Here is a 27,209-nt window from a genome sequence, read left to right as displayed (position 1 = left end):
CTGCAGGCTTCCCTGAACATGGAGTCTACTCACTGAGGGACCCCAGGGCTAGAACACCCCCTGCCCCTCTCCTGGCCAGGCAGGGGCACAGGGCAGCCTCTGGGATGGCAGCAAGGGGGGGAGGGGCAGTCACAAATGCCGACGAGCTGCGGTGCTCAGCTGTGTATTTCAAACAAGGCCCCTCGGTGCCCCTCCCCGCATGCTCTGCGCAGGACAGCGCAGGGGAGGCCGCTGCTGCGCCCTGAGGGGCCGCAGTGAGCGTGTTGGGGGAGCCCGTGGGGAACGGCACGGCATCCGGTGCCAGGCCCGGCTCTCTGGAGGCCCTTAGCGCCTCCCAGTGCTTCCCCTGGCTCAGCTCCAGGCGATGGGCAGGGCCGGGCGGGGGTGTGAGGCTCCCTTCTGGGGTCTGGGGCCCAGTCCCCCGCCTGACTGTGTGCTCCCTAGCAGGAGCCAGGCCCCTTGGCCCTCAGTGTGTGTGTGGGGGGGGGGGGGAGGGGGGCAGGGGGGGCGGGGCCAGGCGAGGGGCGGCCTAGTCGTCCTTGTCCTTGGCCCCATGCTTGAGGATGCGCGTGAACTCCACGTAGTTGAAGTTGCCTTTCTTGTCGATGGGGGCCTCACGGTACATCTCGTCCACCTCCTCGTCTGTGAAGCGGTCACCCATGGTGGTCAGCAGCTCCCGGAGGTGGTCCTCATGGATGAAGCCTGGGGCCGGAGGGGGGACTGTGAGCGCAAGCGCCAGGACGCCCCGCCCCCATCCCGGCTAGAAGACGGGCGTTGGGGGGGGGGGTGCTGAGGAGGGTCCTGGAGGGGAGAGTTCTGCAGGAGAATGGCCTGTAAGAGGTTTCTGTGGGGCACAGGCCGAGGTTGGAGTGCAGATCTGCTGTGTGGCCTTGGGTGAGTTCCTTAACCTTTCTGTGCCTGCTTCATCTGTAAAGCAGATAGATGTGTGTTCAAGGGGGACAGCAACCCGCAGGGGGGCTGTGGCAGTGATCAAGCAGGGATGGGCCTCAGGGCACTGCGTGTCCCGGGGGAAAACTAGCTAGATGACAGAAGGTCTGAGGGACGGGCTGGTGTCCCTGCTGCTGTGGGAATGGCGCGGTCTGGTTTTCTGGAGAGGGAAGCAGGGTCGTGTGTGTTGGGGGGGGCAGGGCCCTCCCGTGTCCCGCCGCCGCCCGCGGCCCGCGCTGACCTGAAGCCTCCTCGTCGAAGCAGGCGAAGGCGTTGCGGATCACGTCCTCGGGGTCGGTGCCGTTCAGCTTCTCCCCAAACATGGTGAGGAACATGGTGAAGTTGATGGGGCCCGGCGCCTCGCTCATCATGCCCTCCAGGTACTCGTCCGTGGGGTTCTTCCCTGTGGTGAGCGGCATTGGGGCCTGCTGTCCCCGGCCCCTGGCCCTAGCCCGCCCCCTCCTGGCAGTGAGCGGTGGGGACTGACGCAGGAGTGCTGGGAGCTGGGGCCACAGCGAGGCTGGGGCCACCTGAGGAGCCACCTCCGACTGGGGGACAGCCACTGACAATGCTCACCGAGGGCGGCTGGCAGCCGCTGTGCCTGGAGTGCCACATGCCTTATTTGGCTCTTACTGCCTTGTACTCGCAGTGTTCTTATCCTTACTTCACAGGCAAGAACAGAGAGGCCAGGGTACTTGTCCAAAGTCTCACAGCAAGTCAGCCATAGAGCCAGAATTGAAACCCAAACAGCCTGGCCCCTGGTTCTAGACACAGTCTCACTGGCATGAAATCAGTGAGCTCTGGTGCCACACTAACCTAGCTTTGAATCCCAACTCTGGGTCTCCGTCTCCTGTCTCTTAGATGAATAAGACAATGATTATAAAATGCTCACGACCAACACGACAGTCTTTGGGCTCTGGATTCAGATTCCAAGCTTTACCAGGTAGTTACTGTGTGACCTGGGGCAAGTTATTTGGCTTCTCTGAGCCTCTGTTTCCTCACTGGTTCAGTGGGAATGACGGTCCTCCACACAGAGATAGAAGATAATGTCTGGAGAGCTCATTATCTTATGTCTGCTCTGGTTCTTTTTTAACCTGAGGCTAATGCTCTTAGCTAAGAGCTGCTAACGTGAGCCACACATCCAAACACCTGTTTTCTGAGTTGTCATCTGGGGCCGGGGTCAGGTCTAGGGTTTGGGCCTGAAAGCAGAGGGGAGCCCTGGCGGCCCTGTCCCCGTGCCTCAGCCTCTCCTGGCCTTTGTGTTCCCTCTTCCTGAGACCGCAGAGTCCCAGACAGCCCTGGAGTTCACGTCTGGGGGGGGGAGAGGAGGTCCCAGTGACTCTGCAGCAAAGGGGAGCAGCTCTGGCGGAGGGGAGCATCGGGTCTTTCACGGTGGCACGCCACGTGGGGGTGTACAACGGGCACGGGGCCCCTTACACACATAGCGCAATGGCACAAAGCAGTGCCAGGGCCTGACCCAGGCTGGCTGGCTCCTGACCCTGGCGGGTCCCTCACCTCCCCAGGCAGGATGCAGAATATGCCAGAAACAGGGCTGAGGGCAGCCGTGTGGGCAGCATGAGCAGGGGTGTGCTGGGGCGGGCTCGGGAGGTCTTCTTTCCCCCTGGGCTCAAGCGTCCCTAGCTGAGCAGTGGGAGAGGGATTTGATTCCGGAGCCATTTCAGCTGTAAGATCCTGGCTCTGGAGAGACCCCTGGGGGCAGGCCTGGCTTCCAGGAGGCCTCCGTTTCCTCTCCGCACAACCTCCGCGCAGTTACAGACTTGTTTAAGCGAAATGTTACCGGGCAGCCCGAGACACACAGCCTCCCTCGACAGTGCCGCTGCACAGTCAGCCTCTTCAAATCCTGTGCCGGCCCCCAGGGAAAGCCCTGATTTGTTCCGTGCCTCAGTTTTCCTATCGGATCAACAGGCAGTCAGGGAAGTATTGCATGTTTTTTTTTTTTGTTTTTTTTTTTTTGTCTGAGACACAGACTCTGAACTCAGTACCTGACATTTTCACTCACTGTCTGGAGCTCTAGCAGCTGAGCCACACCATCTCTGTAAGTGGCGGGCAGCCCGGCCCAGCCCGGCCCCCGCTGCTCACCCAGGGAAGCCAGCATGTCGTGCAGGTCCTCCTTGTCAATGAAGCCATCGCGGTTCTGGTCGATCATGTTGAAAGCCTCCTTAAACTCCTGGATCTGGGACTGGTCAAACATGGCGAACACATTGGATGTGGCCCGCTGTGGCCGCTTCTTGGTGGTCTTGGCCTTGGCCCGCTTGCTGGACATCTTGGCTTCGGGTGTGGGGGCTTCCCTGCGGGAGGTGGTGCAGGGCACGACCGTGGGCCAGGGCGCTCCCTGCCCTCTCCCAAGTGGCCTTCAGCTCTATCTAGCCCTGGCATTCAAGGCCTCCCGCAGGCTTGGGCCTCTTGCCACCCCATCTCAACAGGAGCAGAGAGGCATGGGCTCCCGATCCTGCCACACCAAACTGCAGTGCCCCCATATAGGAAGAGGGGGCATGGGGAGCCCGTAGCGACGGGGCTGGACAGGGCCGGGCCTCTTCCCTGGTGACTTGTTAGGGTAAAACACAGCTGGCTTGGTGCCAGCCATGAACACGCTTTATCCCCTTAATCCCTGATGGCATGTGAACTTCCACTGCCCCCTCCAAGTGACAAGGTGGAGGCAGGCAGGAGGCGGCGAGGGCAGCCTGCCCAGCAGCCCCGCATTGCTCACATTCCTCGGCCTCTCCGTCCCTCCACTGGAGGTTCTAGGAGGCTCTGGGCAGTACTAGCAGCCCGGGGAGTGGCTCTCCTCCCTCACTTCCTGTGCTTATGGGGGAAATGAGGCTCCCCAGGCTGAGAACGCAGGTCCTGGTCAACATCTGACCCCGGGTCTGTAGCCTCCAGCCAGTTCAGTCATCGCTTCCAGACCTAGACCTTCACCAGTCACCTTGAAATCCTCACAGGGTCCTGCACCCTCAGAACCAGTGTGCACCCCTCAGCCTGGCACTCAAAAGCCCCAAGGGGCCCTGGCCCCCATTACCTCGTCCCTGTGCGATCTGTTTCCTGTCACACTGAGCACTGGTGCTCCTGGCCTTCCTCCTGAGCCTCCCGCAGCAGCCCCCCCTTCCTCAGCATCTCCCCACCCCCTACGTGCTGTTCCCCCAGCTTCATGCTGACAGCAAACACCCGCAGACTCCCTCCCCTGGTCATCTCATCCGTGCCTAGCACACAGGCCCACGCTTGTTTATCAACTGTCAAAACTGGTCTGGGGCCTCTGCTGCACAGATCAGGAAACGGAGGCCAGCCCAGAGACCCTTTCCCTGAACCCTTGTCTGTGTGCAGGGCCAGTGTACCTGAAGACCTACCGCCTGCCACCTCAGCCAGCTGGCGGAGGCCGCAGGACACTGGCCTGCTCTTCACCCCAAAGTGTGTAGTGGGGGGTGCTCCTCAAGCTGCTCCCAGACCTCTACCTCACGACCAGGTTCAAGTCACTTGGGTCTTGGCCTTGGAGATCACCAACCCCAAGCTGTCCCCAGAGCCACAGCTGCCTGCACACAGCTCGGCGGGCCCATCCAGCCGGGGCGTTTGCTGCATGGCTCCAGGTGGGTGGGTGGGTGGAAGCCTTTCTGAGGGCAGGCATGATCGGGGCTCACCCAGCACCGTGTGTGCCACCACCTGGGCCTGAGCATTCCAGCTGCCCCATCCCCACACACTTCTACTGCTGACCTTAGGGTATGGCAGAGGGCACGGGACTTGGGGGCTGCGTTGGGCAATGTCACCATAGCCACCGTGGGACGCAGGGGAGTGAGCTAGGAAAGGAGGAAGCACAAAGGGAAGTGTGCACTCCCGTCAGAGGGTTAGAGGCCAGCCGAAGCCAAGAACCCTGGGAAGACTTGAGTCCCTGAGTGGCAGACTGGGCCCTGGCTGCGCCCAAGGGCTGAACAGAGGAAACCCCTTGTGCTAAGAGGCTGCCAGTGCATCTACAGTAGCAGAGGGACCAAAGACTTCGGGGCTGTGGGTTGTCTGGGAGCCAGGTAGTCCTAGACCAGCTGGGCCCTTACTTAGCCATGGCCCCCCCCTCCTACAAGCCAGAGATATCAAGGACCAGGCACTGCTGGACCTTGGTCTGGCTTTGATTGGAAGGCACTGAAATCTCGCTGTAACAGCAGTCGTGGGGCAGAAGCGAGACCTAACCCGTGCCTCCCGAGCCACCCTATCCCCTCCTTCCAGGAGAGCGGCTGGAGGGTTCTGCGGGGCAGGGACCGCGACCTCCCAGCCCAGCCTTGGTCCAGCTCAGTACACGGCCCGGAGTGGGGGAGCGCGGGGCCCCGGCGCACGGCACCGGGAGGGGTTTCTCCCGGCCCCCACCCCTCCCGGGCCCCGGCGTGTGGAGGTGCGCGGATGCTCTGGAGGGGATGAAACCTCATCGGGCACCCCGGGGTCCACTGAGCCAGGCGCGCCGGCGAGGGCAACCCCGGGACAACCTCACGCCCTGGCCGGAGGACCCCGAACCGCCCCAGCCCCGCACCCCGGGGAGGGGGGAATCCTAGGCGCGTCACAGCCCACCCCACCACGCCAGCGGCCCCTCGCTACCCCGGCCCGACCCCGCGCCGGGCGGGCTCCCACCTGTGCGGAGAAGAGGCTCTGGGCGCGCCGAGTCTGGCTGGCGGCCGGCGCGCTCCGGCTCGGGGGTCCCGGCGTCGGGGGCGGGGCCTGGGCGGGGCCCGGCGGCGCGGCGGCCCGGCCTTACATGGCAGAAGAATGTGCCTGGCGGACGGGGGCGGGGCCTCGGCGGGGGCGGGGCCCGGTGGGCGGGGCCTCGGCCGCGAGCCCGGCCTTATTTGGCTGGGACTCGCAGGCCGGGAGGCGGGGGCGCCCCCGGGAAAGCGGGGGTCCGCCTTTGCTGCCCTCGGTTTGCTGGGGTGGCAGGGGCTGGGGCCACGGAGCACAGGGAAGTGTCCAGACCCGCAGGGGGGACAGTGTCTGGGACCCCCACCTCTCCCCGAGGGGCCCCGCTGCCCAGCGCGCCCCGTGGGAGGGCTGGTCCGGGTCGCCGGGGAGCGGCGGGTGGCGGGGACCCGCCATCCTCCAGCGCGGGGCCCCACGCTTCCCCTGGCTTTCCAGTGCCCAGTTAGTCACTGTGAATAGTAACGGACACCGGCCACCAGGGCGCCCGGGAGACCGGGGCACGGCAGCATCCGCCCCGGAGGACGGGGGGTCGGCGGGGCCCCCGCGAGCCCGACCGGGGCTCCGAGCCACGGGAGGCTTATGGGCGCCCTGTCTCCCCGGGGTTGAAATCGAAGGGCCACAGGACGAAACGGGACCAGTGAGGAGCTCCTGGGAGTGTTTGGGGGTGGGAGAGGGCGCGGGTTCAGACTGGGGCCGGCGGCGGGGGTGGCGGGAAGAGGGGGGGGATCTGGAAAAGCCCGGTGTGTAGCCAGTTGGACTTGGGAGGGGAATGAGGTGGAGATGATGGGGAAGACTGGGCCGAGTCCCCGGATTCTGGTGGGAGGAATCGGGAGGGAGCTGTCATCTTTCAGGTGGAGAGGGCGGAGCAGGTTTGGGATAGACCAACGTCCTCTTTGGGGTATGTTTTTCTTTCTTTTTTGGGACTGGGTCTCGCTTTGTAGCCGCGGCCTGCCTGGAGCTTGTGGTCCTCTGGCCTCAGGCCCGGGGCTGAACATAATACTGAAAAGGCTTAAGTGATTTCAGACTTACAGTAAAGTTATAAGAATAGCCCTCCTCTAGATTCTCCAGTTGTTAATACTTGCCTTTATTACTTTCTCTTCCTTATCCTTGTATGTGAGGGAGGAAACTGCATGTTCCACACCCTTGATCCTTAGGTACTTCAGGATCTCCTAAAAAGGAAATTCTATGTCCCTAGTAAGGCTCAAAATCAGGAAACTTAAATAGCAATTTGGCTATCCAATTTATGGCCCAAGTTGCCTTGTGCCATTGTTTCGTACTGTCCCTTATAGAAAATTTCCTGTTCCAGGGTCTGGTCCAAAATCGTGTTGTCATGTTTGTAGTCTGTCTGCTTTTCGGTCTGTCTCTGTAAGTATACACAGCCAGTCTTTGCCATTTGCGCCATGATTTCAGTGCACACTCTTGTGGCATTGCCCGTTCACTCAGTTGCTCTGCACTGAGTGGATTCTGCACACTGAACAGGACCTCCCCATGTCCCCCTTTTCCCCAGACTCTGACTGCCACCATTTAACTTTGTCTTTCTCTGAGTCTGATTTCTCTAGGACCTTCGTATAAGTGAACTCACGCAGTGTCCATCCTGTGACTGGCTTATTTTGTGTGGCAAATGTTCCCAGGGATTATCCACGTTTAACATAAATTGAACCAGGGCCTCACAAGTGCCAGGCAAGTGCTACCAGTGGGCACTGTCCCTCAGCTCTTCAGCTCAAGGCTAGCACTCTACCACTTGAACCACAGAGCCACTTATGGGTTTATGGTGGTTAATTGAAGATGAGAGTCTCATGGACTTTCCTGCCCAGGCTGGCTTTGAACCATGATCCTCCAATCTCAGTCTCCTGAGTTACTAGGATTATAGGCATGAGCCACCGATGCCCAGCTTCAATCTGTGGTTTTATTTTCTTTCCTTCTTTCCTTCCTTTTTTTAAAAAAGTAGTTTTGGGGCTTTGAACTCAGGTCCTTGCACTTGCTCACAAGGCACTCTACCACTTGAGCCATGCTTCTAGCAGTGTTTTTCACATTTTTGACTGTTCTTGGAAGCACAGGTGTTTTTCACTTGAAGTTTAGCTGAATACTTTTTTTTTTTTTTTGCATGTGATTTGGTGCCATATCAATAAGCTGTTCTGTTGAGACGCATTCAAAAATTAGATGTTGGTCAGTAGTAGGGACTTACTCTTGACCTCTGAGTTCTGGGTCACTAGTATATAATATATATATATATATATATATATATATATATACCTTTTTTGCCAGCACTTGTTTTTATTATTTTTAAGAGTTGTACAGAGGAGTTGCCATTTAACAAAGCTGTTTATGAATACAATATATCTTATTTATTTATGTATTGTTGGTCATGGAGCATGAACTCTGGGGTTGGGCTCTGTCCCTGAGCTCTTCAGCTCAAGGCTAAGTGTTCTACCACTTGAGCCATAGCACCAATTCTGGTTTTCTGGTTTATTGGAGATAAAAAGAGTCTCATGGATTTTCCTGCCTGGGCTGGTTTGAACCATGATTCTATCTCAGCCTCCTGAGTAGCTAGGATTACAGGTCACCAGCACCCAGCTTAATGCAATGTATCTTGATCAGTGTTACCCCTTTCAACATTCTTACCCATCCCCCCCTTTTGCACTCTCTCCCTGTTTGTGTGTGTGTGTGTGTGTGTGTGTGTGTGTGTGTCCTGGTGCTTGAACTCAGGCCCTGGGTGCTGTCCCTGTAGCACCACTTCCAGCTCTTTGGCTGTTTACTGGAAATGAGTCTCACAGGACTTTCATGCGTGGGCTGGCTTTGAATCACAATCCTCAGATCTCGGCCTCCTGAGTAGCTACGATTATAACGAAAGCCAGCAGGTTCTAGCTACATTGGATTCTGCATTTCTTCCTTCTCATGTATATATCCTTTCCCCTTGGCCCGTGCCACCTCTTTGGAGTACCTGTTTCCTGGTGTTTTATGTTTGTATCGAGTGTTGAAATTGTGAAGTGTATTGTCCAGCTTTTTCATCAAAATTGCTTTGGCTCTTCAGGGCACTGGGCATTCCTATATAAAATTCAGGCTCAGTTTCTGCAGAAACATTTGGGGCCATGAGGTACCTTTCCATTTAATTGCATCTTTGTTGTAGTTTTCAGTGTTCATTCTGTTAAATTTATTCTGAAGTGCTTTATTTTTGATGATCGTGTATGTGGAGCTTTCAGAATTTTATTTTCTTTGGTAGTTGAACTGTTTTTATTCATGCCACTTTTTTTTTTTTTTTTTGGTATGCTAGTACTGGGACTTGAATTCAGTGTCTCCAGTGCTCACTTGACTTTTCCAATCAAGGCTAAGCTTTGATTGAGACTCTACTACTTGAGCCATACTTTTTCTCTTCCGGCTTCTTGGTGGTTAATTGGAGGTAAGAGTCTTTTGGAGCCCGGCGCTGGTGGCTCACGCCTGTAATCCTAGCTACTCAGGAGGCTGAGATCTGAGGATCGCGGTTCAAAGCCAGCCCGGGCAGGAGAGACCATGAGACTCCTATCTCCAATAAACCACCCGAAAACCGGAAGTGGCGCTGTAGCTCAAGTGGTAGAGCGCTTGCCTTGAGCTGAAGAGCTGAGGGACAGCGCCCAGGCCCAGAGTTCAAGCCCCACGACCGACAAAAAAAAAAAAAAAAAAAAAAGAATCTTTTGGACTTGGCTGCCTGAACTGGCTTCAAACAGTGATCCTGAGATCTCAGCCTCCTGAGTAGTTAGGTTTTTTTTGTTTTTGTTTGGTTGTGGGGCTTGAACTTAGAGCCTGGGCAATCTGAGCGCTTTTTGCTCAAGGCTAGTGCTCTACCACAGCTCCACTTCCTATTTTCTGGTGGCTAATTGAAGATAAAAGTCTCACAACCATTCCTACCTGCCCTGGCTGGCTTTGGCCCATAATCCTCAGATCTCGGCCTCCTGAGTAGCTAGATTACAGGTGCAAGGCATCGATGCCCAGCATCGGTGCCCAGTTTTGGAGATTCTACTCTCTGCTAGACACTGAGTCATGATGAAAAACTCAATTCCTACCTAAGAAGCCCACTGTCTCCTGAGCAGAGAGAGATATTGAAATCGAGAACATCATTCATCACAGCAGTGGTAGAGACAGACTGTGGCTCGGGGTATTGACCTGGGTGAGGGTGCTGGGGTCCTTCCCTTAGGATTTGCCCTTTGACCTTAAGGAAGAACAGGCACTGAGTGGAAGGTGGTCACAGGGCAGCGTGTGACTTGGCATTATGGAAAACGAAGGTGGTAATGCCATTGTGTTCAGACAGGAAATGCCCTGTTCTTAGACTTGCACAATGTATCTTTTAGCTAAGAGTAGAGGCCCAGACTCTTCGGGATCCCCTTCCCTATATTTCTGGTATGAAGAGAGTAGGACCCCCACCGTCAGCCATCCTATGCTGCAGCAGGAACACGCAGGTGCCGAACAGCTGAGGGGCCAACCTCAGCCCCAGGGCCCATGTGGTATGGCTCCAAGTGGAGCTGGGCCTCCCTCCTGCCGTCACACACAAATACAGGGTTGGCCCAATGAAATGGAAAACCAGCTGGGAGTTGGCAGCTCATGCCTGTAAATCTCAGGAGGCTGAGATCTGAGGATCGCAGTTCAAAGCCAGCTGGGGCAGAAAAGTCCCCGTGGAACTCCTATCTCCAATTATCACCAGAAAACCAGAAGTAGTGCTATGGCTTGAAATGGTAGAGCAATAGCCTTGACCGAAAGAGCTCAGGGATAGTGCCCAGGCCCTGAGTTCAGACCCCATGAATGACAAGGGAAAAAACCCCACAAAACAAATGGGAAACCACTTACCTTTGGTTCTCTTAGGAGGGTGCTGGCAGCAGGAACTCGACAAAATGTCCCCAATGCTCTGGGGTCTTGCTCGTAGCCGGGTCTGGAGGTCAGGGGTGATGGCACCACTCACAAGTGTGCTGTGACACCACCCCAAGCACAGGTTCTCCAGCTACAGTGGAGGGCTCCCAAGGGGTCCAGCTGCGGACAAGTCTGGGAAGGGGATCTATGTGTCTGTGCCTCTGGTCTTGGGTTACTGCTGGGCTGGGCCAGGAGTGAAGACAGGGCACCTATGGGTCCAGAGTGGCCCAAGAATTTTTTTTTTTAGATGGGAGGCGGGGAGCTCTGCTCAGGCTGGTATTGAACTCACAATCTTGTCTCTCACTATTAGCTAGGCTAACAAGGCTGTACAAACCTTCTGAACAGCATGTTCCTAGCACAGGGTTTGTGGGGGTGTGGGTGTAATGAGCTGGCCAGCACCTGAATAAGCTGGGCTAGAATACTCCTGCCCACACTCGCTTGGGTGGTGCTGCCAGCGCCTGCAGCCTCATCTGTTACCTGGCATGGTCCTGAGCTCATCCATGCCAGGTGCGTGGTCTCCTGTGCCATGTGACTTCTGAGGGCAACGTGGGAGGCCTGGCCCAGGGACTGGGCCTCTAAGTGTACTGGGGCACCAACTGCTAGGGGGGCACACAGAGTCTGGGCTTGGAAGTGGGGTGCCTGTCCAGCTTCTGCAGCAGTAGGTGAAACACTTCTCACCGGAAGTGCTCCTGATGTGACAGTGAGCTTCGTTTCCAGCCTGGATCACAGACTAGAACCCCCAGAGCTAGCATTACCCGACGTACTGAAGTCACCTGACTCCCCCAAGTCCTGCCTTAACATGAGGTCACCACCCTCCTCACCCTCACCGGCCCCTGGCACTGCAATAACACCACGAGCCCGGAGTACACGTTACCGCATTTATTCTCACAACATGCCTGTGAGGTAGGGAGGGGCAGGGACTGTCCCCATTTTACAGAGGAGGAAGTTGAGGCACACAGAGGTCAAGTGACTTGCCCAAGGTCACAGACGGCCAAGCTGGAAGGGGGCCCCAGCGCAGGCCCCTGCTTCACCTGGGGAGGCCCTGCAGCATGCGCCTGACAAGATGTCCCGATGCCGTGGAGTGGTGGGCTCAGCACGGGCAGCTGGGGTGCTGAGTGCTCTGCTGGGTGCAGCCGGCCCCTGCCAGGCCCCTCCCCGCCCCGCCCTCAGGCCCTGCCTTCAGCTCAGGGCTCAGGGGGGGTGGGGGTGGGGGTGGGGAGAGGAGGAAGAGGAGGACTGGGGAAAAATACGAAGGAACGGAAAACTCAGGCGGGGCCGCGGGACCCGAGGAAGGGGAGTGGGAACTGAAAGGGGGGAAAAAAGGGGGGGGGCTGCTTACACACGAGGGATATATTTTTACACACACTTGTACACACACCTAGATATAGTACATGTAAAAATATATGCTATTCACACCCTCGCCCCTGCCAGGTGCCCCTAGAGCCGGTGGTGGCGGCGCTGCGGCATGGCGACAGACGGGCGTTAGTGAAATATACACTCTAGGGTCTATGTACATATGTACACATACGTACAGACACTGCCGCCCGCCCGCCCGCCCGCCGGGCTGCACGCCAGTGTGCCCCTCCCCCAGGCCGCTGCCAGTCCTACATTTTCCTTTGCGGAAGGAAGGGGCTTGGAGAGAAGAAAAAGGCCTAGAGTCTGGAGTCCGCTCGCTTCCCCACGGACCAGAACTTTCCTCATCCGTTCAGAGAAGCATCAGGCCTGCCCCTGCCCCGGTGGCTGGAAGCCGCAGAAGGAGGCGTCTGTGGGGTGCACTGGAGGCCGAGGGCGGAGGCTGTGTGTGAGCACTTGGTGGGGTCGGGGAGGGGAGGGGAGGATGCGTGTCCATCTGTCTGTCCTCTGGACTCTCAACCCCACAGGGCTGGGAACTAGAAAGCCGCTGGCCATGCTGGTGACCCCTGTGTGAGCTCTGAAGGGAAAAGAAAAAGGTGAGAACGCAAACTGCGGGGCGGGAGGGGGGGGCCGCTGGGGGAAAGGGGGGGCTCGGCAGGGGCCCCGAGGCTGCCCTTGGACGGTCGGCGTCTTGTAAACACGCGAGTGTAAGTTCTCCTCGGACAGAACAAGTAAAAAGACTGACTGCATGTGGAGCTGGGCCGGGAGCTGCCGAAGTGCGGCTGTCTGGTCCGCCAGGGCCAGCCAGAGGGAGAGAAAGGTTTTTGTTTTGTGGTTTCGGTGGACGTTTTTCTGTGTGTGAGAAGTCTCCAGAACCTACAGCTCGGAGGGACCCAAGAAAGCCAAATGGTGAGCCCTTGTATGCGTCAATTTGAAGAGTTGGCTCAGGGTCTCTAGAGAGAACCACCACACTAGAGGTTGAGAAAATTCCGTTGCGTTCGCATTCCGTTCTTGTGTGTGTTGTTTAATGATTTGAAGTCGCTTTGCTTCCTCCTGCCGGGTCTCAGAGCCTGGTCTGGGCCTCGGGGACGTAGATCTCGATGCTGTCCGCGCTCTCCGTGGCCGAGTTCTGCCGCACAGACGCCGCCCGCTTGGCCGCCAGGAGTCTCTTGCGGGCCTCCTGCCGCTGCTTGTCCCCCGCGTCCGAGGCCTTGTCGCGGCTCATGGCCGGCTTGGACTTGGCTGGCTTCTTTGGGACTGGAGGGGGTGGCTTCTTCTCTTCCTTTAGGAGATAGCGAAGAGGGTAGGGAAATAAAATAAAGGCGCCACGCTTCCTGTGGCACTACCCCCTGCTACAGGCTGGCAGCCGCGTCTCCCGCCCCGCCTCCCCACACCCGGCACAGGCAACACGAGTGGGAGGCAGGAGGCCACAGAAGCAATGATGGTGGGCGGAGCGCAGGCACGGGGGGAGGGGGCAGAAAGCAAGCTCAGAATCCACCACAGCCTAACGGGAGGGGACAGACAGATCCCATCCCCACCCCTGCTCCCACCCAGCCCGACAGGTAACTTACATTTAGGGCTCTGCCAGCCTGGTCACATTTCACATGCTGCCCTATCAGAGCCCGAAGGTGCCCCTGGCATAGAGCAGGAGTCCTGAGCCTCAGGGCTGAGCCACAAGGAGGCTGAGCTGGGTCCAAACCCCAGTACCCTGGCAGCACAGCCCTGGGAGAAGGGGCCATGTTGCTGCCTCTGCTAGTGCCCGTGGGCACGTCTCCCGTGACCACCCCCTCTTCTGGACATGCAGGGCGGGAGGGCATGCTTCCACGCAGCCTTCCACTACACAGCGAGTGGCATGCTGGACGCGTGCCAGGCATGGACCCCGCACAAAGATGGACGTGAGCCCCAGCTCAAAGACGACATATGGAGAAGGGAGCCAAGCAGCACTGACCGATGTGGGCAGCGTTATTGCCGACCAGGAATTTGTCCCTGGACTTCCCCTCCGCACTGCTCCATGCTCACCTTCCTCTTCTCCGGGGGCTCCACCAGCTGCCAGCTGTTGGCCTTGAGGTGGTAGAGTTCATCGAACTTCATGCTGATGTCCTCGATGGACAGCTGAAGCAGGTCCCAGAACCCTGCCAGGTCCTGGGCTGTTGGACGTGGGTTGGCGTCAGGGTTCTGTGGGGCACACGGAGATCAGTGGGGCCACCCAGGCACAAGCTAATCTCACCCCTGCCTTGTGCACGGTACCTAGTCCTGCTGGCACTGGATTGAGACTCTTTTTTGGGGGGGCCGGAGGAAAGGGAGGTGCTGGTCCTGGAGCATGAACTCAGGGCCTGGGCACTGTCCCTGAGCCTTTTTGCTCAAGGCAATGCTCTACCACTTGAGTCACATGGCCTCTTCCAGCTTTTTGATGGTTAATTGGAAATAAGAGTCCCATAAGCTGTTTTCTTTTTTACCTGGTCCTGGAGCTTGAACTCAGGGCCTCGGCATTGTCCTTGAGCCTCTCTGTGCTCCAGGATAGCGCTGTACCACTTGAGACACAGCGCCACTTCTAGCTTTTTCTTTTGTGGGGTACTGAGGAATTGAACCCAACGCTTCATGCATGCTAGGCAAGCACTCTACCACTAAGCCACATTCCCGCCCTCCCATGAACTTTTGTGCCTGGGCTGGCTTTGAATTGCAATCCTCACATCTTAGGCCTCCTGAGTTGGTAGGATTACAGGCATGAGGCACTGGAGCCTGGCTGAATTGGGACCTTTGAGGCCCAGTCCTGTTCTTTTTTTTTTTTTTCCCTGCCAACACAGGGACTTGAACTCGGGGCCCTTGTTCATGGCTGGCCCTCTACCACATGAGCCACACCTTCACGTCAGTTTTTGTTGCCTAATTGGAGATGAGTCTTGTGGGTCTTTTTTTTCCCCCTTTTGCTTGGGCTGGCTCTATACCTTGATTCTCAGATCTCAGCCTCCTGAGAGGCAAGGATTATAGGTGTAAGCCACTGAGGCCTGGCTGAGGCCTGCTCTTTTGTTCCCAGGTCCAGGTCAGGATCGGTGTATTTGTGTGTGTGTGGGTGGGGGGGGAGGGGAATAAAGCCAGTTCCTGGTCAATACCAGTATGGGTGGCAGGCCTCCTTGGAAATGTGCCCTCGTGAGAACAGGCCCTGCACACATGCACAGAGGCCACTGCCAGAGCCACCAGCAGAGGGCTGGGGTAAACAACAACAACAACAACAAAACAAAATACCCAAAGACCTCCAGTTTCCACATATGTCAGCAGGCAAGCAAGGCTCGCATTTTACAGGGAGGAATACTCTGGGCTGGGGGGGAGTGTGTGTGTGGAGGGGCTGGGGTGTGGACCTTCTGTTCCATGACAACAAAAGCTCCCTGAGCCTGTAAGTCCTGGAGGTGATCTTGCCACTGTCCTCGCAGCAGGAACTCACAGTCCTGGCTTAGCAGAGAGATTCTTTCTGCGGGAAATACTGCCAAAGACTTGACTCTGCTTCTGGCCCTGGCAGAGGGAAGGAGAAGAAAGCCCACTAACCGAGTGGTGGTGTTTTATTGAGTTCTTATCTTGAGTGTCCTCTAGGATACAGACTATTTAAATAAGGCAGGACAAGCCCAGAGCACAAGTGGAGCTCAAACCTACAATCCCAGCTACTCAGAAAGTAGAGATCAGAAAGGTTATGGCTCAAGTTTAGCCCAGGGCAAAAAGGAAGACCTCGTCTTAAACAATATGTAGGTCTTGTGGCGTGTCATCCGTGTTACGTGGGAAAAGACGATAGGAGGAATATGGTCCAAGCAGGCCAAGATAATTAAAACACACACACACACACACACACCACCACCACCACCACCTAAACCCCACAAGACCATTTAAAAATAATGCAAAAAGGATTGGAGGTGTGTGGCTCAAGTGGTAGAGTGCCTGTCTACCAAGCACAAGATTTGAAACCACAATACCATAAAAACAGAGAAATAAAGGCTGACTTCACCTTTCATGGGGCTGCTTTACACCAGCTTCAAGGATCTATTTCAGGAGGGCCCGGGCAGCTCTCTCATGGGCTAGTACTGCCATATTCCAGTGCCTGGAGGAAGCAGCACCACCCCATCTATGGAGGAGGTCCTGTGGGCTGCAAGGGGCCAGCTGGCAGAGCCCTGGCCAGCTGGAGCCCTATACGGGGGAAGAAGAGTCACACTCACCAAGTTCTGCTCACAGAGGCCCCGGAACTGCTGGAATTTCTGGGACATCAGGAGCTGGGCACTGCCCACAGCACTGAGGACCTTTCCTAAGACTGAGCAAGAGAGGTAGAAAAAACAGCTGAGCAGAGCACAGGGTTTGCTGGGGTGAAAGGTGGGGCAGAATAACATGTCATTATCATTTGGTGATGGGACCAGGTCTTCATTTTGTTTACACATTAAGCCATTCTTTTTTTTTTTTTTTTGGTTGGTCGTGGGGCTTGAACTCTGGGCCTGGACTCTGTCCCTCACTCTATCAGCTCAAGGCAAGCACTCTACCACTTGAGCCACAGAGCCAACTCTGGTTTTCTGGTGGTTAACTGGAGATAAGCATCTGACAGACTTTCCTGCCCAGGCTGGCTTTGAACCTCAATCCCCAGATCTCAGCCTCCTGAGTAGCTAGGATTACAGGTGTGAGCCACCGGTGCTCAGCCATTAATCCATTCTTATTGGGAAAAATTCAAACAATGCAGGTAAAAGTAGATGCCACCTCTAATTCCTAATGGCATTTTTATGGTGATTAGAAAACTGAGCTATAATGGGAAAAAATTTCAGAAGAACAAAAGTTGAAAAGAAGAAATAAAGACCAGATGGCCCCCATCTGTAATACCAGCACTTGGGAAGCTAAGGCAGGAGGATTTTGAATTTGAGACCAGTCTTGGGCTCCAAGTGAGATTCTGCTCAAAAAACAAAAAGTGAAACTTATCTCCAATAAACTACTTAGAAAAAGCTGGAACTGGAGCTGTAGCTCAAGTAGTAGAGTGCTAGCCTTAAGCTAAAGAAGCTCAGAGACACAGCTCAGGCCCAGAGTTCAAGCCCCAGAACTGGCAAAAAAAAAAAAAAAAAAAAGCTGGGCATAGTGACTCACACCTGTAATCCTAGCTACTCAGGAGGCTGAGCTCTGAGGATCACAGTTCAAAGTCAGACCAGACAGGAAAATCCATGAGACTCTTATCTCCAATTAACTACAAAAAACAACACAAAACAGACAAACAAAAAAAACCTGGAAGTGGAACTGTGGTTCAAATGGTTTAGTGCTAACCTTGAACAAATAAGTTCAGGGACAGTAACCAGGCCCTGAGTTCAAACCCCAGAACCAGCATTAAAAAGAAGAAGAAAAAAAAAGAATACTGATATAGCTATACTAATGTTAGAATGGACTCAAGTACAAATCTAGATGTAAACACTGATAAGCGGTTCACATTGCTTATAAATTTCTTAACTTATAAGCATCTAATAACAACATGGCACAGTCAATGAAACAGACTTCTCAGCCATAAGAAATAGGATAAATCTGGGGCTGGGAAGGTGGCTCAGTGGTAGAGCGCTTGCCTTGCATGCATGAGGCCCTGGGTTCGATTCCTCAGCACCACATAAGCAAAAAGAAAAAAAAAAGCTGGAAGTTGCGCTGTGGCTCAAGTGGTAGAGCGCTAGCCTTGAGCTGAAAAGCTGAGGGACAGCGACCAGGCCCAGAGTTAAGGCCCATGACCGGACCCCCCCCCCCAAAAAAAAAAAGAAATAGGATAAATCTTAAAGAACCAGTCATACACAGAATGCTTTGCAGCAGTAACTTAAATAGGTTAGAAACCTAGTATGTATGTATGGATGGGGAAAGATGAGGGAAAAAGAGGCATTATATTCATAATGACTAGCTGAATTAAAACCTCTTTGTACAACTATTTAAAAAATAAAATTATGAAAATGTAATAAACTTCTGTGTGTGTTACAAACAAAAACACACTTGTCTAAATAATATGATCAAAGAAATCACAGTGGAAATTACTTATAATTTATAGCTAATATGGCACTTAAAGAGAAAAGAATAAAACGTGCCACTGGTTCATACTTGCAATCCTATCTATTCAGGAAGCTGACATCTAGAGAATCTTAGTTCAAGGCCAGTCTAGGTTATGAGTAAAGTCCATGAGACTCCATTGCCAATTAACTAGCAAAAACGAGGGCTGAAGACATGGCTCAAGTGGTAGAGTACCAGCCAACCAAGTGACAAGCCTCTGAGTTCAAATCTCAAGTACTGCCTATCCCCTTCAATACCCCCCCAAAAGAGGAAGGCATAAATCTTATTTTATTTAAATAAATTTATTTAAATAAATCTTACTTTATTTAAATCTTATTTTATTTAATTTATTTTTTTTTGTCAGCCGTGGGGCCTGAACTCTGGGCCTGGGCGCTGTCCCTCAGCTCTTCAGCTCAAGGCTCTACCACTTGAGCCACAGCACCACTTGTGGTTTTTTTCTGCTTATGTGGTGCTGAGGAATTGAACCCAGGGTCTCATGCATGCGAGTCAAGCAGTCTACCACTGAGCCACCTTCCCAGCCCTAACTCTTATTTTAAAAAGACAAGCTAACAAGACATTAAATCTGGAATTCAGATTTAATATCTGGAGTTTAGGGTTACACCAAGGGAGACACAACACTGGAAACAACGAGGGAAGCACATTCAATAGAGCAAAGACTAAAGCAGTTTTCAGATATATGTGAGGAGAGTTGGAGCTCAGGATCTGCCATGGATGAGGGCCTTGGTAATACTACAGTTCTCCCTGGGACTGCAGGAAGGATGCATCCTGGACTAAGGGGAAATTACAAAAGAGATAAACTGTCCCTGGGTGCCACAGGCTCATACCTGTAATCCTCTCTACTCTGGATGCTGAGATCTGAGGATCATGGTTCAAAACCAACCTGGTGGAGAAGTCTGTGAGACTCCTACCTCCAACTAACCACAAAAAGCTTGAAGTGGAGGTGTGGGTCAAGTAGTAGAGTGCTAGCTTTGAGCAAAAAAAGCTCAAGGAAAATGCCCAGACCCTTAGTACCCAGTACCACCAGCCCTAGTACTAGCACACACACAAAGATAATCTGTCACAAAATCCCAGCTCTCAATATGCTCAATCCCATTAACTGATCTGACTCTATTCTAATTTGCCTGCAAAAAACAAAAAATTCATCCTTTCTTATACAGCAGAAAATCATCTCCAGCTTTAAATTATTTCTAGGCTTTTTTAAGGCAATACTGTTTTGGACTTAGGGTCCTCGACCACTTGAGTCATCTCTCCAGTGCCTTTTACTGTTTTTTTGGAGACCAACTATAATGGACCTTTCTGTCAGTGCTGCTCTGAACCTTTTTTTTTTTTTTTTTTTTTTGGGTCGGTCCTGGGGCTTGAACTCTGGGCTTGGGCACTGTCCCTATACTCTTCAGCTCAAGGCAAGCGCTCTACCACTTAAGCCACAGCACCACTTCCAGTTTTCTAGTGGTTTATTGGAGATAAGAGTCTCACAGACTGTCCTACCCAGGCTGGCTTTGAATTGTGATCCTCAGATCTCAGCCTCCTGAGTAGCTAGGATTACAGGTGTAAGTCACCGGCGCCCAGCTTCTTTAGTTTTTATACAGACTTTGATACTGAATAAAAATTACCAAGTACACTAGGTGAGAAAATCAAACAACTACATATCAAAACAAAAAACCTCCTGGAGATACAGATATGAATTACTTTAAAATAACTGTGAACATGTACAAAAGCCAGGCTCTGGTGACTCACAACTGTAATTCTAGTTACTCAAGAGGCTGAGATCTGAGGTTCATGGTTCAAAGCCAGCCTGGGCAAGAAATCTCGTAAGACTCTTATCTTGGGCTGGGAAGGTGTCTCAGTGGTAGAGTGCTTGCCTCGCATGCATGAGGCCCTGGGTTTGATTCCTCAGCACCACATAAGCAGATAAAGCTGGAAGTGGCACTGTGGTTCAAGTGGTAGAGCACCTAGCCTTGAGCTGAAGAGCTGAGGGCAGTGTCCAGGCCCAGAGTTCAAGCCCCATGACTGAAAAAAAACAAAAACCTCCAAATATGTACCAGAATATAAAGGCAAGATGAATTTCACTAGGGAACCAGAATTTATTAGACTTTCGAGTGAATAATCTAGACTAAAAAAAAGTTAGAATACAAAATATGGGTTTGATAGATTCATTGCTGAACTATGAAATAATCCAGCAGGAAAATCTAGACTAAGTTCTAAAAAAAATTAGAAAAAAGAAAAAAGATGTTTTGCAGTCTAGCTCATGTGTGACTGGAATCTGGAGAGAAGAAAATGGAATGGAAATTTGTGGACTAGACAAGGCTTTCTGAAACCAATGAATGCTATTAAAATTGAATCTCTGGGCTGGGAAGGTGGCTCAGTGGTGGAGCACTTGCCTCACATGCATGAGGCCCTGGTTCGATTCCTCAGCACCACATAAAAAGAAAAAGCTGAAAGTGGCGCTGTGACTCAAGTGGTAGAGCATTTTGCCTTGAGCTGAAGAGCTCAGGGACAGCGCCCAGGCTCAGAGTTCAAGCCCCAAGACTGACAAAAAAAAAAAAAAAAGTATAAGCATTTTCTTTCCTTCCTGAAGGGAAGTCTAGGCTGGCCTGAAACTTGTGACCTTACTTCTTCTACCTCTTGAGTGCTGAGATTATAGGTGTGTGCCATCACGCCTGGCACAGAAATTTGATATTGGTAACTGCATATTAGTGTCCTTTGTTTTCTTCATAATCTATCTATCTATCTATCTATCTATCTATCTATCTATCTATCTATCTATCTATCTTATATATATATACACACACATACATATTGCCAGTCCTGGGGCATGAACTCAGGGCCTGGGCACTGTCCCTGAGCTTCTTTTACTTAAAGCTAGCACTCTACCACAATGCCACTTCTGGCTTTTTCTGTATATGGGGTACTGAGGAATCGAACCCAGGGCCTCATGCGTGCTAGGCAAGCCATCTACATCTAAGCCACCTTCCCAGCCTCTTGTTTTTATTTTGTCTGGGAGCTGTCCATGGGAGCCACTTTCAACAAATCCTGCCCAGTCAAGCTGCAGGTCAGCTTCTCAGTACCTCAATCATGTTTATCCTCATTTTATTTAGGTTTTTGGTCGGTCATGGGCTTGCACTCTGGGCCCAGGCTTGTCCCTGAGTTCTTCAGCTCAAGGCTCTGCCACTTGAACCACAGTGCCACTTCTGGTTTTCTGATGGTTCACTGGAGATAAAGAGTCTCAGGGACTTTCCTGCCTGGGCTGACTTTGAACAGAGATCCTACAATCTCAGCCTCCTGAGTAGCTTGGATTATAGGCATGAGCCACTAGGGCCTGGCCTCATTTTAATTTTTTTTTTTTCTGGTGGGTTGTGAGGCTTCTGAGCCTGGGCATTGTCCCTGAGCTCTTCAGCTCAGGGTGAGCACTCTACCACTTGAGTCACAGCACCACTCCTGGTTTTCTGGTGGTTTCTTGGAGATAAGTGTCCCACAAACTTTTCTTCCCAGGGTGGCTTTGAACCATGATCTTCAGATCTCAGTCTCCTGAGTAGCTAGGATTATAGGTGTGAGCCACTGGTACCCAGCTTTAATTTTTATCAAATTAAAATATGTTCTTTATTTTAGAATATATTGGGAACACAAACATAATCGGAAAAATAAATTGAATTTGAGCAAAATTAAAAATGTATGTAAAAGCTGGGTACTGGTGGTTCTCACCTGTAATGCTAGCTATTCAGGAGGATTGCAGTTCAAAGCTGGCCCAGGCAGGAAAAGTCCATGAGACTTATCTCCAATTAACCACCAGAAAACTGAAGTGGTGTGGTGACACAAAATGGTAGATGACTAGCCTTGAGCAATAAAGCTCAGGGATAGCACTCAGGCCCTGAGTTCAAGTCCCATGACAGAAAAAAAAAAGTGTGATAAAGGATACTACCATGAAAATAAGCAGAAAACCAGAGAATGGAGGAAAATATTTGCAAATCAAAGAGAAGGGTCTAGTTTCTACAGTATATAAAATACTCAAGTCGACAATGAAAGGACAAGTGATCCAATTTAAAAATGGTCCAATAAGCTGAGAGTAGTTCTGAGGGCTGAGCTTACAGCAGAGATGAGAGGATCACAAGTTTCCGTTCAGCCTTGGCTACATACCAAGACAGTGCCCCAAAAGGAATAGACCAACAAAGAACTTGCATATTTCTCTAAAGATTATACACACACACGCAATCCAACACCACACAAAAGATACAAAATAGCCGGGTACTAGCAGCTCATGCCCTTTCTTCTAGCTACCTACTAGGGTGAGATCTGAGGATCATGGTTTGAAGACAGCCTGGGCAGAAAAGTCTGAGAGACAGTTATTTTCAATTAAGCAAAAAAGCTGGAAGTGGAGCTGTGGTTCAAGTGGTAAAGCACTAACCTTGAGCAAAAAAAGCTTAGAGACAATGTTCCAGCCCTGAGATCAAGCCCCAGGTGCACAGATATTAAAAAAAAGAAAAAAAAGTTTGGAAACAGTTGTGGAGGGTTGCATAACACCATGAATGTAACTAACACCACGGAACTGCTCCAGTAAATGACTTCCGGCAGTGATGCAGAGCCCTGGTAATGCCTTCCTAGCCAAGTATGCAGCCCTGGGTGTCTCCCCAGCAAGGCCCCTCCAAACAACAAAGCTAAAAAGGAAAATTTTATGTTATTTAGTTTTACTGGAAAAAAATGGAGAAAGAATGGAAAAAGTAAATATAGAAATATATGGCCTAAGCTCAACTCGTAGGGATATACTAAAAAACCAGTAAAAACATGTAGGCAAGCAAAATCTTGTCTATGAAAGATCACGGCAACATTCCTCACAGAGGCTTTTATTTTGTTATTAAAAAAGTTTTGAGGGACTGGGAAGGTGGCTTAATGGTAGAGCGCTTGCCTTGCATGCCTGAGGCCCTGGGTTTGATTCCTCAGCACCACATAAGCAGAAAAAGCTGGAAGTGGTGCTGTGGCTCAAGTGGTAGAGCACTAGCCTTAAGCTGAAGAGCTGAGGGACAGGGCTCAGGCCCAGAGTTCAGGCACTATGACTGGCCAAAAAAAAAAAAAAAAGTTTTGATTCTGAGGCTTAAGTGAACTTTCTTCAGCTCTGATGTTATTGCCACATATTACAACTACATATCAGCACATTATCATACTTTTTCTATTTATTATTCAAAATTTTTACACACACACACACACACACACACACACACACACACACACACACACACACAGGAGTTTGGGTATGCTCTAAAAATTCTGAAGCTCCTCCCTCCCTCCCTCCCTGCCCCCCACTCAGCATGCTCCCTTCTCACCACCAGCTAGGGAAGTGTTCTACCACTGAGCTACATCTCCAGATTTTATTTTCTAGTCCTGTCTTTTCTTCCTTTTTTCAGAATTGGAGATGAACTCAGGGCTTCCTGTTGCAAGGCAGATCTTATGGTCTACAAAGCCAGGCGCCTAAGACAGAAAAGGGCCAATGCAAGGGGCAGTCTCAGGAGAGCAGCTGAGTTCAGGCCCTGAGATCAGGCTGGCCAGGTGGGTGCAGATGATACTAAGGCTAGGCAAATTATGAAATCATGAGAATCAATTCACAATGGTGACTAACTTTATAGAGCGGAGATCAAGTGTAATTATTGCAAAAAAGAAATATGGAGGCAAATCCCAGGGCAGCTGACCAGAGCTGATAGAGGGAAGCTCTTGGTGGAACAATGGACTGGTGCCTCTCTGTTCCCTGCTGCTGGGGTTTGAACTTGGGGCTCTGAATTATTATGGGGCCTGCATGCTCACATCTGGTGCTCTATGACTTGAGCTACCTCTCCAGTCTGGCTTTTTGCTGGTTATTTTGGAGATGAAGTCTTGTGGACTTTTTTGCTCAGGCCAGTATCAAATCAAAATCCTTTGGATATCAGCTTCCTGTGGAATGTGGGAGCCACTGGCACCTGGCTCTGCTTTTTTTTTTTTTAATTATGTTACTGTAAAAAGTTCTTAGGCACATAGTTCATAAAAGTCATTCATACAACAAGAGCAAATCATTTTGAGTGAGATAAGCCAAGAGCAAAGAGACAAACGGCACATGGTTTCCCTGATATGTGGATGTTAAAGCCAAATGCAAGGAGATATAATAAAGTAAACAGGACTTGAGAAACAAAGGACTTCCACTTATCTTGTCATATCATTGCTAAATGACTCCATGTTCTTGACCACATACATGGTGTATGTGTGTGTGTGTGTGTATGTATATGTATACATTGTATATATACAATACATATATACATATATATATGTATACACACACATACATATATATATATGTATATATATATATAAAATGTACATCTGAGGGAAGCTAGGAGGAGGACACAGAATCAGAGGGAAACAAGAAAACAAACAACAGAGGGGCCCATAGGCTACACTGGACATAGAAACCATGATAATGATGATTTGCCTTGTGAAGGTTAAAATGTGTTGGTGACTTTAAGTATCACTATTCCATAATACTGTGAAATATGTGAAATTTATATAATCACCTAATCTTAATAAAAATTAAAAAAGAAATCTACTCTTTATCTGACTTACTTAATTATAACCCCCCAGTGTATCACCTTTACAATAACAATAAAAATAGATTAAAAAAACAAAAGTTTTTTCAAGTTAAAAAAAAAAGTCACTCATATACCTGTGGGTGTGGCATCAAACCTGGGAACTGGCCTAGAGCACAGTGAATACAGATTCAGAAGTGCCCTCTGAGTCAGCAAAGGATGACCTCCTCAGGCTACACCATGAGGGGGTCACGGACATGGACACTCTGAAAACCTGTTCTTCTTGAACCTTCCGTGGAGGAGAAGCCAACCAGGAAGTAAACTGGGCCTGCCTGTCTGCCCTCCTTCCCTCCACCTCCTTTCAGCAATGCTAAACCTAGGAGCTTCTGTATGCCAGGAAAACACTTTACTACTGACCCATACCATTCGCCCATAGGCTACGCTGAAATTTTAGACAAGGCATCTCAGACAAACCTTTAAAAGTCTCTTGAGGCTAGGAAACCAGGCAAAAGATTAACTATCTAATTTTACCAAGAGTACCTGGGTGAATTCCCTTCTTCCTGTGGGGAAATATCCCAAAGTTTGTGGACCTGTCAGAAAATGACATTCTTTCTTTCTGCAAGGCCAGGAACCCCGAAAGGGAATCACATAGATAAGACTCTGGGGAACTTTTTCCAAGAAGGGAATTTATTGGTCTGTTAGTGTTAGATCCTATCTGAAAATATGGCATCCCAGGAAAAGCTACTCTTTCTACTTGTGTCTCATTATAGGAACAGGTTCTTTTTTTGTGTGTGGTGCTGAGGCTTGAATCCACCGCCTTAGGCTAATTCTTTACTCAATTAGTTTCTTAGGGCCTTGCTGTTATTGTTTTTGAGACTGGCATGGTACAGATAGAAACTTCTGTGTCAGCACTTCCAGCTCCTTCTGACTGAGGCCCGGTCAGACCCCTGCTTGTGGCATGTGGTAAACACTCGTTAAGGAGCTGTGGGAGGCATAATTAGGGCACCAGCTCGCCCTGCATCTGGGACCTCACTGAGCCTTTACACCACCACCACTCAGTCCTCACCCCACCTTATGCAGTTAAGTTAGAGGAGGATGAAGAAACGGAGGCTCAGAGTAGCAGGACCAAAGGCATGTCAGTAGTAAGGGAAGCACTGGGGTCCAAGCCCACCACCCACACAGCGGGCATCTGGAAATCTCATCCGGAAAGAGGTTTAGTTTAGGCAGGTGTGTGGATGGCAAGAAGGAAAAGAATGAAAGTGAGAGGTGAGCTCACTAGCCCAGGAACAGGGCCTGTGCCCCAGGAGTCTCCCTGCAGCACCTACCTTCTTCAGAGAGGTTGTTCTCTTTGGTCTCCTTGTCCATCTGACAGCACCAGCCTTCGAGCCGCTCTGTTTCAGCCTGAAGCAGCTTCAGGAACCAGTAGCCATCTCGGCGGCAGGCCCCGGGCTGTGCCGGCTCCGCTGGGGAGCTGGAAGAGGTCTCGAGCCAGGGGTCCGGCGGGGGCAGCGAGGACGCCTCAAGGGCTGGGTCGCTGTTGTCTCCATAGGAGAGGTTGCGCTTGATCTGGGCAATCTTGGGGGCCTGCCGGGGGCCAGCATCGATGCTGATGGAGTTCGGGTGTGGTGGGGTACAGTCCGGGAGGCTCCTTTCAGATGACTTACAGCTTGAGTCATTCGCATCCTGGGTGTCGGAGTCAGTGTCCCGTCGGGAGGACATACTGTGAGAAGGGGCGCTGCTTCTGTTGGGTTGAGGGTAGTGGGATGGGGACAGAAGGGAGAGTGTCACCAAGAGAGCCAGAGACCAGAGACCACCTGACCCGGACACACGGGAGACAGAGAAACGGATGCATCGTCTGCTCACCATGCGCCTGAAGCGGGTCCCACAGCCCCCGTCTCATTCTCGGCTCAGCCCTTGCCCCATCCCCCACGCACGCACGCACACGCGCGCACACGCACACGCGCGCACACGCACACACACACACACACACAAGGACAAGGTCATAAGGTTGTCTGTTTACTGCAGTGGGGCCAGAAAAACCACCAACATCACAGAGCAGCTGGGGCCATGTCCCAGCCCAGCCTTGACCCCGCCATGGCTGACTAGTATCAGAGCCAATGCTCATGTGTCCACCCGCTGGCCCCCTTGCCCGGCCTCCCATGCCCGGGACACCGCCCGCACCCAAACCCAGTTTGGTTATTAGAAGTCCAGCAAGGAGCAGTGGGTTAGGAGAGCAGGAGAGGTGAGGGCGGAGGGAGGGAAGGAGAGGGGAGAAGCAGCCACCACCTCTGCCCCACTTACCGCCAGTCGTCCTCTACCTGAACCCCGATGGACTGGAATTTGGTAGCGGGACTGGGCTCCTCTTTTGGCACTGGCTGAATGCAGTCAACCTTATTGAAGGACAATGACAGCAACGGCACGGAGACAAAGACAAAAATAAAAAACAAACACCACACTTGCTGCTGAAATTCACATTAGTGGGACGACGCAAACGGACGTGTGGACAGACGGACACGAGGCATGCAGACACTGCACACGGGCCCCAGGTGGGCCAGGTGAAGCCGGGCACTGCTCATTCGCGAGGAGGCGGGAAGGGGGTGGAGATCACTGGCTTTCCCTACTCTGAGGAGGGGGCCATCACATCGATCGCTTTGGGTCCGTTGTCCTCCGAGAGGTGGGAACCGTTCCTTCTAGTCCTCTCCTTTACACGTATCAGAGAGAAGAAAAAAAAAAGGACGACGGAAGAGAAAGAGAACACAC

At 52.0% G+C, this 27,209-nt stretch overlaps 2 protein-coding genes across 13 annotated transcripts in view; both read right to left on the bottom strand.

The window, feature by feature from the left end:
* Nucleotides 1-147: 147 nt before the first annotated feature.
* On the bottom strand, nucleotides 148-5,678 carry Myl9 (myosin light chain 9). Its single transcript, XM_070007230.1, has 4 exons — nucleotides 5,572-5,678; nucleotides 3,049-3,257; nucleotides 1,190-1,351; nucleotides 148-702 (listed from the first exon to the last, which is right to left on the bottom strand). The coding sequence occupies exons 2-4, from the start codon at nucleotides 3,230-3,232 to the stop codon at nucleotides 530-532; spliced, it is 519 nt and encodes a 172-aa protein (XP_069863331.1). The 5' UTR covers nucleotides 3,233-3,257; nucleotides 5,572-5,678; the 3' UTR covers nucleotides 148-529.
* Nucleotides 5,679-11,373: 5,695 nt separating this feature from the next.
* Nucleotides 11,374-27,209, bottom strand: part of Dlgap4 (DLG associated protein 4) — a 157,073-nt gene continuing 141,237 nt past the window's right edge. For 8 of the 12 annotated variants that reach the window (XM_070007218.1, XM_070007224.1, XM_070007222.1 and 5 more), the window contains 5 exons: nucleotides 26,751-26,839; nucleotides 25,775-26,190; nucleotides 16,059-16,150; nucleotides 13,882-14,037; nucleotides 11,374-13,144 (listed from right to left, as the gene is read on the bottom strand). In XM_070007218.1, coding sequence (XP_069863319.1) covers nucleotides 12,926-13,144; nucleotides 13,882-14,037; nucleotides 16,059-16,150; nucleotides 25,775-26,190; nucleotides 26,751-26,839 — 972 coding nt within the window. In that variant the 3' untranslated portion in view covers nucleotides 11,374-12,925. Of the gene's footprint in view, nucleotides 13,145-13,433; nucleotides 13,497-13,810; nucleotides 14,038-16,058; nucleotides 16,151-25,774; nucleotides 26,191-26,750; nucleotides 26,840-27,070; nucleotides 27,151-27,209 lie in introns of all 12 variants that reach the window. The other 4 variants (XM_070007217.1, XM_070007219.1, XM_070007221.1 and 1 more) reach the window with 4 other exon arrangements.

The sequence above is a fragment of the Dipodomys merriami genome, unplaced genomic scaffold, assembly GCF_024711535.1.
Source record: "Dipodomys merriami isolate MVZ:Mamm:240054 unplaced genomic scaffold, mDipMer1.0.p SCAF_7, whole genome shotgun sequence".
NCBI lineage: Eukaryota > Metazoa > Chordata > Mammalia > Rodentia > Heteromyidae > Dipodomys > Dipodomys merriami.
This window is presented reverse-complemented; position numbering and strand designations above follow the sequence as displayed.